At 42.3% G+C, this 11,805-nt stretch overlaps 1 protein-coding gene across 1 annotated transcript in view; it reads right to left on the bottom strand.

The window, feature by feature from the left end:
• Positions 1–11,723, bottom strand: part of pik3r6a (phosphoinositide-3-kinase, regulatory subunit 6a) — a 25,068-nt gene extending 13,345 nt beyond the window's left edge. The window contains exons 1-2 of the mRNA XM_082137052.1: positions 11,488–11,723; positions 7,003–7,123 (exon numbers count right to left, since the gene is read on the bottom strand). Of these exons, the coding sequence (XP_081993178.1) occupies positions 7,003–7,123; positions 11,488–11,566 (200 nt within the window). The 5' untranslated portion in view covers positions 11,567–11,723. The remainder of the gene's footprint in view (positions 1–7,002; positions 7,124–11,487) is intronic.
• Positions 11,724–11,805: the final 82 nt, after the last annotated feature.

An 11,805-nucleotide genomic window follows, 5' to 3' on the forward strand; every position in this document is an offset into this window, starting at 1 on the left:
AAAATATCCATGAGAGTTGCGTTGTTGAACCCCAGCCCCTCTTCAGCATTGCTGAACTCTAGATCAGTCCCCCTTTGATGGAGGGAGCTCAAGGCCTTGAACTGGAGAATGCGTTCATAGATGCTGGTGGATGGTGCAAGCCCTTCTTCTGCTCAGTCCTCATAATGGCTGCTGGTTCATTCTGTCAGGTTTGGTGAAGGGAGCAAGGACTCAATTGTAGTGATGTGACATTTGAACCGAGGCGTCGGAGCTTGTGTCGAGAAAAAATGGGCGTGCCAGATGAAGCCGGGATTCGAAGCTTGTGTTGTTAACGTGAAAATCACGTGACTAATGACAAACGAGGCCTCGGTTTGTGTAGATACGTCATCGGTTCGGTCTGAGTGTCGCTTCCGGATGCAGGGGGTTCGAAACTCGTGCCACCTTGTGGGTGTTGTCAGGAGTAGTAGAAGCAGTTGTAGTAGTGTCAGAGAGTCAGAGAGAACTATCATTGTCATTGTCGTTATTGTGTCATATATGTGTTAGGGCTGTATATTATTACATTATATCAGGTTAGAATAGTTATAGTATATCGTTATTATTAATTATAGTAGGCCTAGCTATATTATAGTCTTGTTATTAATTAGATAGGATTATTTGGATTGCTTTGGATTTTTGGATCTGGACTGGACTTTTTGATTTGGATTGCCCTTTTTGATTTGTTTGCTTTTTGTGACCTCTTCCTTTTTCCTGGTAATGGACCAGCAAGAAAGAGGAAATCCTCCCCTGTCTGGGCTCAACAGAAGCATCAGTGTCCTCATTTATACCAGCTGGTACTGGCATTTTTATGTTCCCCTGCATCCTCTGTGGCTGGAGAGGTTTTTTCCAAGAAGAGGAATCGTCTAAACCCCAACACACTTGAAATAATTCTGTTTCTCAATAAAAATCTATTGTAATCCTTCCTTCACCCACCCCAAACTGCAGTGTTGCAGTTTGCTCCTCTATATCCCCAGTCCCATAAGCACAACACTGCACTAAAACTAATAACAATTCACTGCACAAAACCCCCCAGAAACAATTCTTAACTTTTCCCACCCCAGACTATTCTGTTGCAGTTTACTTTATTTCACTCCCTCCACTATAAGCACTGCACTCAACACTGTGTCACTTTTGCTGTTCATACTGTCACTATCCAAACAATTTATGACTAATTAACTAATTGTGTGTGTGACAGTTGTCTCTGCACAAGTAAATTCAGACAGAGAAAGATACATATTTTATTTTATACCCACTATCAGGCAATGGACAAATGTCTGCTCAGGTCATTGGTTCAAAATTAATTAATTTGTCTGCTATTTCTTTGCACAGTAGCTAGGTGTCACTAGTGAGCAATGCTGAATGAAGCTTTGAGTAATGAACCTTTGGGTGAAGCAATGGGCTGCGAGGTCTCAGTGGTTCAGGAAGCCTAATTTTGCAGCCATTTTGCCATCACTACTCAATTGCAGGAAAAAGGCTTTTATCACGCAAACAATAAAACAAGAACAAACAAAAACTATCCAGAGGGGGAAAACATGACTTGACTAGGCTAGGCTAGGCTTTGACTTGACTAGGCTTTGGCTAGGCCAGGCACATTAGGTACATTCAACATGCAAACAACAACAAACCAGCACAGGAGTCAGGACGACTTCTTCTTCTTCTTCTTTAAAATGTATTGGTGGTTGGCATACCAATTTGGTGCATTACCGCCACCAACTGTTTGGGGTGTGGAGCTTCAATGCGGATTAAAATGCTAACATATATAATATATATATTAAAAAAAAATATATACATATAAAAAAAAAAAAATTGTATTCTTGGCTGTTCTTAAATTCGATCAAATAAACCTGTTTCTTTTATATATCTCATGAGAGCTGGCCATGCTGATGGTTTTGATGTAGAAAAAGAAAGTAAACCCTCTACTGATAATTGTGTATAACCTAATTCTTTGACTTGTTCTAACAATATGGTTCTCTCTGTGCTGTATGCTTCACACTCTAGTAATACATTACATGCTCTACAGTTTCTCTCGTCACAGTTAATGCAGTCCTGTCGCGTGTTACCCTAAACGACTGAGATTATGATTGAGACCTGTATGTCCAATTCTTAACCTTGTGATCACCGTTTCTCCCCTTCGCTTCCAACCACCCTGCCTCCTTGTTGACACTTGTTTCTGTACTTTATATAAAAAACGACCTTTGGTCTCCTTTTCCCATTGTCCTTGCCATAACCTGTTGATTTAATGACACTTTTCATTTCCATTTTACTCAATGGAACTGTCCATTGCATGTCTGACTTAAGAGTCTTTTTAGCCAAACGATCAGCTGCTTCATTACCCTCTATTTCAGCGTGAGATGGGACCCACATAAAACACACTATAATATTAAGATTTTGTAATCTATATATAGACTATGAAATATTTCATAAATCAAGTCAGGCCTACAAACAGATTTGCAATTTGCAATACTTATTAATGATGCCATTGAGTCTGAACAGATATTGATTAGGCCCAACCTCCTCTATCCACGTGAGTGCTAGTAAAATAGCTAAAAGTTCCACAGTGTAAACTGCTGAATGGTCTGAAGTTCTTTTTAGTATTGATTCAGCACAGGTCTGCAAACACAGGGAGAATAAATAGGGAGCAAACAAGGCAGGTAACGAGGGAGGACAGGTGGGGCAAATGAACCAAATAATCAGGTAACAAGGTGGGTGGGGTTAGACAATAGACAGGAGAGCACATGGCACAAGGAAAAGTGACAAGCCATGTGCTCACACCAAACATGACAAGCACATGGCCAGTAAAACAAATCACAAGCCATGTGCTTACACAAAACCAGACATGAACACGCAGCCAATGAGAACACTCATAAGCCACGTGTTCACACAAAACATGACAACATGAAAGCACACAGCTAGTGTAAAACACAAGCTGTGCGCTACACAGCAAAAGACAAAACATGACATGAAAGCACGGGGCCGACGTAAACACGAACCGCGTGCTACACAGGACACAACACACGCATACGGAAGAGCATATGGCTCGAGTGAACTCGAAACCGCACGCTCACGAGACAAGACAGAGCTCACGAGAACGAGCGAAAGCCCATTACGTGCGCTCACAGCAGAAAACAAACACACGGAGCATGGATATCTGAATCCCGACACAGAACTAAAACCAAACTAGACCGACGTGCCGGGATCCAAACACCATGCCCCGCACATGTAACAAGGCACGTAGACAAGTGAGTGCACGGCTCGAGCACGCTCGAAACTGTGCACTCAGACAAAGACGAGACAAGACCAAGAGTGTCAGAGCTCTGTCATAAAACCAAGAAATGAACTAGACTGAAGTGACAGAACCCTGACACAAATACACTACCATTTAAAAAGTAATGAGGTAATTAAAAAAAATTAAAAAAATATATTTATTATGCAATGACACTGATCAAATATGACAGTAAAGGCATTTATATTGTTACAAAAGATTTCTATTTCAAATAAATACTGTTCTTTTAAACTTTCTATTCATCAAAGCACCAAATCAGCATATTAGAATGATTTCTGAAGGATCATGTGAGTAATGATGCTGAACATTCAGCTTTGCCATCATAGGACTACATTTCATTTCATCACATAAAATATATTCAAATAGAACAGATACTGGTCAAAGTTGTGAAAAAAAAAAATTATCATTTTTTTTCTTTTCTATTTTTAAATATAAAGCTGGTTGAAATCTCTTTGGTCGTGTGTTTTCTATAGCCACCAACTGAACCAAGACTGGATTTATTTTTGAGGCTTTTTTCTCCCCCTTCACTATTGACCTGCCGGCCATCCAGCTGCTCTGCCTTGAGCAAAAGGACCTTTCACTTTTTTTTACCCCACCAGCCTCAGCGAGCGGTCCAAGGCACGATTCGAAGTGAACAGTCCTCGGGAAGATTTATGTCCTGCTGAGGACGACATTACCAGCCCTACCAGCCAGCCACTGCCCACACACTGCACGGAGCTAACATTAGACTGATTCCCACCTCCACTGATTCCCTTCAGCCCCTCGACTTCTCCTCTAATACCACTCTGTTGTGTGGACCTACCTAGCTCCGTCCAGCTAAGAGGATCCCCTGGCTCTGCCTCTGAGCCCATCACTCCACCTCGACCTGTCAGCTCCTCCTTGGCTCCTCCCTCCCTCGGCTCCACCTGGGACCATCGTCCTTATGGCTTCACCGGGCTCCCTCGTCCCTCCGGATACGCCTTCATCAGCTGTCACCCTGTCTGCGCCATGGACTTATGGGCCTTCAGCTACGCTTTGTCCCTCCACCTCTTAGGCTCTGTGGGGCTCCACCTTCTCTCCAGCTCCAACTTGGTCCTTGGTCGCTCAGCCACATTCCTCCGGTGCCCTGGTTTCACCTCGGATGCCCGTCGCTGTGGCTCCGCCTCAGTCTCCAGAGCCTTTGGTGTTGTGTGATCACTTCAGCTCTCTGTCTGCACCCTGGTCTCATCTTCCAACTCAATTAGTCATCCCCCTGGTGTCATAATTTAAACCTCCACCTTGGCTTCTCCCTCCCTAAACTCCGCCGTGGGACAACGTCCTGGCTGCACTTTGGTTGCCCACCTGGCTCCTCCTGCTCCTGGCTTCTCCCTGGCTCCTCCTTCCCTCCACTCCCCCATGGACTGTTCTGCCTGCCCTTGATTGGTTACATCTCTGTCCAGCTCCATATCCTCCACCTGAGCCCCCTCCCGCCTCTGTTTGACTGTTACGGTGCTATTAAATATAATTCTGGTTAAATTCTCCTTGGTCATGCGATTTCTATAGCCACCAACCCTGACAATTATATTAATATTATAATATTATATATACTTGTAATATTAATTATAATAATCTGTTAATCAAAAAACAATAACATGGCTACACTTTCAACTCAAAAAGTGTTTGATGTACAAAAAAATATATAATATAAATATTAATATGTAAGGTATAATCTACAGTCAGCAGGATATTATCACAAAATAAATCCAGGCAGGGTGATCTGGGCACATTTATTACATTGCTACCTACAAAATAAAACATTTCTGTCAAGACCACTATCGTCAAATACGATTGACCATTAGCATTGTCACGAATGGACTTAATCAAATTGCTCTAGACATCATAAAACCTTCCCCCTCTCCCCTGTTGTCATCGGCCCTCAAACCAGTTCTCCTCAAAGACCGTTATCACCTCTGTTTCCCTGAACGATCTCAGCAAGAGACTGTGTCTGCAACCCTCAAAGACAGCACAGGAGACCAGACGGCACGAGCCATTTGGTCAAAGACTATAGAGATAAACTTCCAATACACAAGGACATTTACTCCATTCTTACCCACAAACTTTTCCAAATGTTTATAGTATTTCTCCTGTGTTTTATGCATGTCCCTATGTTTTATTAGCCTAGTAATGATTCTTTAATTAGGGTTAGAGTAACTTCTAATGTTGATATCCAAAGATGATGTATCACTGCGTTAACGTCTTCAAATCCCCTCTTTCTTGGTATCAAAAGAATCCTCTTTTGATTTTATAATAAATGGTGTACAATACGTTATGATAAATTGCATCATGCTATTTTTACCATACTTTTGTGTAAAGACTGCACAAATTCTCCATGCCAGCAGGAACATGCAAATGGTGATAAGATGGAATAAAGACTTTCTCCCGGTCATCTATGATTGGTCACCTCACCAAATGGGTGTGAACTGAGACGACCTTTAAGAGTGTCTGATTAGTTCAGATCTTTGCTCAATCTCTTTGAGACAACATTTTCCTGTCTCCTTCCGGCAACTTCATCTTCAAGTTTACTTCTTTGGATTCAACATGGACCAAGTTCATTTCTTTGGATGCAACGTGGACCACCCCAAGAACCCAAATGAACACTTCAGCGCACTCCTGGCAAAATCATTAAGAATCTCCTGCATCTGGACTTGTTCAGCAACCGTAGTCAATGCAAACCCGCCTTTAGATGCGTTTCTAAGTTATTGTGCCCTTTTAAGGTGACCCTGATTATTTGATGTTTCTCGTAGGTTGTGGTTAACTGATTGTTATCTTGCCATTCTCTTTCTTCACTTTTTTTTACTTTCTTGATTCTGTATAAAATTTTTGCTTAGTTTAGTTGTGTGTGTAGCCTACCGTAGTTTCGTTTAAACCATTATATCCACGCTTTATTGTCTCTGTGTTTGCCACTCACAAAAATATCGAAGTCACATCTTGATCTAGTGATACCTATGCTATTACCCTGCTGGTACTTTACTTACTTTAGTTGGAAAAAGGTATTCTTTCTTGGCCAGGAAGATAATATATTTCCTAGAATTAATAATTGATTATGCTTTCTGTTCATATTCTGTTCATATTCTGTTTCTAATTAATTATAATCTGTTAAAATATATATATCTTTTGAGCTAATTTGCTACAGCATATAGTTTAGATTGGCGGAATAGTTCTGTTCTGGGCAAGAACTCCCTGCACATCCATGCAGCCTAGCATGGATAAGAGCAGGGAGAACAGCAATAACCTGTTATTAATAACCAATTTATTCTGATTCAAAGGGCATTCAGAAGCCCAAATACTGACTGCACGAGAGGAGGAGCTGGGGACTGAGGAGGGTAATTAGCTCCTGAGAACGCAATAGCTGCTAATAATACTGAAGGAGCTTATATGGATACAGTGATAGGTGTTGTATTCCTATAGGTAAACATGGATCAGCTGAGAGTCAGCTGATGCAAGCTTGACTAACTGCCAGAACTAACACTACTCTTAATAAATGGCACACAAAAAAAAAAGGAAAAAAGATGAAATTCTGAAATTCATGTAGGCTATGCCTACATTTTTAAATTAAACGTTTCACTGTTGGCCCTGATAACATAATGTATAATAAAAAAGAAGAAACATTTTCACTAGTGGTTACAGATATTTGGGTTTCACAGTATATATTATAGGTATTTACATGTGAAAATCAGTTTACTCACATGTATCTGAGCTCAGATTCCCTCCTGACCAAAATGTCTCTGATCCGTTCAATCTTACAGAGTTCCCCCTCAATGTCTCCCACTGTGGTAGTAGAGTCCGCCATTGAGACCACATCTGCTTCTGTAAACACAGAAACAAGAAGATCTGGACTGAAACCACACTGATCACAACTACAAGAAGATGAATACAGCTCAAATTGCGTTCTATAGAACATATCAGATTTAATGCAATGTCTTCTCTTTCAAGATTAGCAGTGCTTGTGGAGAATTTCTGAAGGTACATTTGAAGATGCATCAATCAATAAACAACCACTGAGCCTTTTTAAAGGAACTATACAATTCCTTCAGGTCTATCATTATTACCTTCTTCCTTTTCTTTAATAGATTCTTAACCTCTTAAACCTCTTCACCAACTTCATCCGTATCCGTATCCCTCCTGCACCAATAAATCAAAGCTTTAGCAGCAGCAGAAAATTGCAGCATGTCGAGGTTACCAGCCTCGGCTGTCAGACAACAAATTATTACTTGCAAGAGGCCTAGCATAACTCTTCGCCTGATCCTACAATTGGTAATGTCACTGCTACTTTCTCATGAGTGGCATGGTAACCATTATGCAAGGCTGAGGCTAATATGTTCTGTCAGTTTACATTTACATTTAATCAGATGCTTTCATCTAAGGCAAATTAAAATTGAGGAAAACAGAAGCAATCAAACCAACAATAGGCCAACAATATCAAAAGCATCATAAGCCTAAGTGGATTGTAGAACCATTGGCACCAATTGTCTCTACGATCAACACAATGCTTTTGAGAAACGCAGCCCTGGCCAATATACAGTGGTCTGTTACTAGAAAACAAATGAAGACGCTCTATATTATTTGGAGAAATATTCAAATAATAATAACAAATCATATAATATTCATTGTGGGCTCTCGTCAGTGTGTACGTTGTGTTGGACTGCTATTCTAAGTTGAAATTTGCCTTTTGGATTATTAAAACCTGTTATACTTCATCTTTATCGTTGTGTGTTTGTCTTGCACCACACAACCCGTGACAGAAGACTCGACGGAAAGTGAAAGTAAGCGGTTTTCCTGTTTTCATTTGTTATGGACATCCCTGCAGTGAAGCTACTGTGCCTTGAGCAGGGAGAACTCACCTAGAGGATTTCCTCGATCTCGCCTACCTAACGACTTTCCCGGATGACTGTCTCATCTCGTTTCTGCTCACTGGACTGAACACATCAATACAAGAGCAGTTGTACGGGGAGGCTCCTCGAGGGAGCTTTGCCACCTTTGTGGAGTGGGTGCTGATATCCTGTGGATCTGCATTCACCGTGGATGACGTTACCTGCCCCACTCCCAACCCAGTGCCCAGCCTGGGCCCATCGGACTGTGTAGAGCAGCATAAACCTGCAGACGTCAATCCCTTCTCTGCCACGAACTGTGAGCCTGAGTTGCGCAAGTCTGACCAGGTGTGTGTGCCGGCTGCGCCATCCTGCTGCCAAGGGAGAGAAGGGATTGACGTAGCTTACCTGTAGCTCAGTGGTAAGAGCATTGCGTTAAGAGCATTGGGTTCGATCCCAGGGGATTGCACATGCCTATGTATAAATGTATAGGATAATGCAATGTAAGTCGCTTTGGATAAAAGCGTCTGCCAAATGCATAAATGTAAATGTAAAATGTAAATGTAAGGGAGTGTTTGTGGAATCAGAGGGCAAGGATGAGAGCCCCGCCTGCCTTCCCGCCACTGAGAGTGAGACTCTGGCAGCACTAAATATTGACTGTGAGAGAAAATAATTCAGTATTACCCCTTACCATCTTGTTCGCAGAATCTTCTTCATCTGTCTCGTCAGTCCCACCCAGCCTCCCTGTGCCACCATCTCTCTTAACCACTATAAAAGATTTGACTGGTCTCATTGGACTATTTATAATTCTCCAGTTTCTTCCTCAGCCACTCCTGCCACGCAGTCATCACTGTCTCTCACCAATCCATCTGTGTCCTCTCCTCTTCTCAGTGACTTGGTTCCACCTCGGGCCTGCTGGGAGCCATCTCCTCCTGGGTCTCCGCCTACAGCCTCAGCGGACTTCGCTCCTCCTCAACCTGTCACCCTGGCTCCTGCGCTGCTCCCGCCCTCGATTCCAGAACTTTCCACTGCTCTCCGGCCCTCCAACCCTTCGACTACGGCCCACGCTCAGCCCTCCCTCAGGTTCTGCCTCCACCCTCGGTCGCTCCAGCTCGCCCTCTGGCCTTCAGAGTTCAGACCCACACTTCCATCTTGGGAGGTCGTCTCTGCATTATCCTGCTGAAAGAGGCCACAGCCACCAGGGAATACAGTTTCCATGAAAGGGTGTACATGGTCTGTAACAATGCTTAGGTAGGTGGTACGTGTCAAAGTAACATCCACAGGGATGGCAGTACCCAAGGTGTCCCAGGAAAACATTGCCCAAAGCATCACACTGCCTCCGCCGGCTTGCCTTCTTCCCATAGTGCATCCTGGAGCCATGTGTTCCCCAGGTAAGCGATGCACATGCACCCGACCATCCACGTGATGTAAAAGAAAACATGATTCATCAGACCAGGCCACCTCCTTCCATTGCTCCGTGGTCCAGTTCTGTTGCTCACTGTTGGCGCTTTCGGCGGTGGACATGGGTCAACATGGGCACCCTGACTGGTCTGCGGCTATGCAGCCCCATATGCAACAAACTGCAATGCACTGTTTATTCTGACACCTTTCTATCAGAACCAGCATTAACTTCTTGAGCAATTTGAGCTACAGTAGCTTGTCTGTTGGATCGGACCACACGGGCCAGCCTTAGCTCCCCACGCGCATCAATGAGCCTTGGTCACCCATGACCATGTCGCCGGTTCACCACTGTTCCTTCCTTGGAGCACTTTTGATAGATACTGACCACTGCATACCGGGAACGCCCCACAAGAGCTGCAGTTTTGGAGACCCTCTGACCCAGTCGTCTAGCCATCACAATTTGGCCCTTCTCAAACTTGCTCAAATCCTTACGCTTGCCCATTTTTCCTGCTTCAAACACATCAACTTTGAGGACAAAATGTTCACTTGCTGCCTAATATATCCCACCCACTAACAGGTGTCGTATTGAAGAGATAATCAGTGTTATTCACTTCAACTGTCAGTGGTCATAATGCTATGCCTGATCAGTATTGTTTGCACTGTTATTCTTGTAGAGTATGTATTAACATTTTTGTGTGTGTGTGTGTGTGTGTGTGTGTGTGTGTGTGTGTGTGTGTGTGTGTGTGTGTGTGTGTGTGTGTGTGTTTTAAACAGATTAAACAGCCCTTTCGTATTCATGTACTTTCTACAAGCCAGAAGAACAACATGCAATACATTTCTTGTCTGACTCACTGATATTAATGGTATGAATTTGACCTTTTCCCCGACCCCTTTCTTATTTGGCTCACATGACCGTCTGTATTTCCAAACCATCAACAGGCATCTTAAGGTACTGAGAAGACACTAACATCTAGATTACAAATGCTTGCAAAAAGAGCATTTCAAAAAGCTAAGAAGCAAATGGCTCCTTCCTGCACAAGTTAACAACTCCACTGAAGCATTGAGGCTTTTTATGTGAAGACAGATAAGGAAAAATCATTCAAATGCATACTATGAGTGAGAAAGCAGTAGAACGGATTTGATACAGTACAGAAAAGAACTTGAGAAGTGAAGAAGGATTTTTTTTCGTTTTGAGATATGTTATAAAGCAAAGCCTATTTAAATAAAATACGATCTGTGTCACGCTGAGACTTCAATAGATTTCCTTTTACTGTTTTTCTTCATAAATCGTGGTCATTCATAGTTCTTACTTCAAAAAAGCATACATTTGACAGTAGCCTATTTTTATGGTAAAATATAGCCTAACTAAATATTTACAAGTTTTCATCATACACATATGGTACGTTAACAAATGAACAGGGTATTACTGTAGCATTTTAGTAGCTTAGTTAAAAAAAAAAAAAATGGAATTGCTTATTTGAGTGGACCACAGTTGCTTTACCCTGATGATCTCCATAAATATTTAGCAAAACTCTAGCCTACGGTTCAGTAGCAAGAGACAGCAGAAGGTTCACTGCCCTGTGCTAGAAGAGCAGAGGGGTACACACAGTTAAGCAAATTTAATGAAGCCAATATGACAGTAAACTCCACATCAGCACCGGGAAAGACACGTTCTTTCTTCTATATCCCGAATCCCCATCATCCATCTCTCTTTGTAACTGTTACTATTAATTCCATAATTTCAATCCACACAATCTCCAAAGACAAATGTAGAACATTTAAGTTATTAATGGCTTAACTATGAGCTGTTTTCAGATCTCAGCATAACATCTATTTGAACCTGAACCCAATCTCTACATGAGCAGAAGTTCCACCTGTAGCATTCAATCTGCACAAAGTCCAATGGACAAGAAAATGCGAGTGTTCTGACAGGTTTTGATACAGTGACAGGTGTAGGGATACCTGTTTGGTCCACATCTGTTTTCCATTTCGTGCATTCCAGGGATCCATACTGACAGGATGCTCTGCGCTTTTCATCCATTACGAGTCACTGAAGACTTATTTTATACGAGTATATAAACAAATCCTGACTTAGTTGAGATATGCAAAGCAAGAGAGCACACAACAATAATGCAGCGGATCCAGCAGTTCTCGTTACTGAGGAAAATAGCGACGGCAGAGGATTACTTGGACATCATTACTGCTGTTGCACTGCTGTTCCTGACTCGTTGGCGACATCGTGTGGTCATTGGAAGAACAACAACAATAACAAAATTCAAG

This window comes from Leuciscus leuciscus (genome assembly GCF_965113295.1).
Source record: "Leuciscus leuciscus genome assembly, chromosome: 14".
NCBI classification, from domain to species: domain Eukaryota; kingdom Metazoa; phylum Chordata; class Actinopteri; order Cypriniformes; family Leuciscidae; genus Leuciscus; species Leuciscus leuciscus.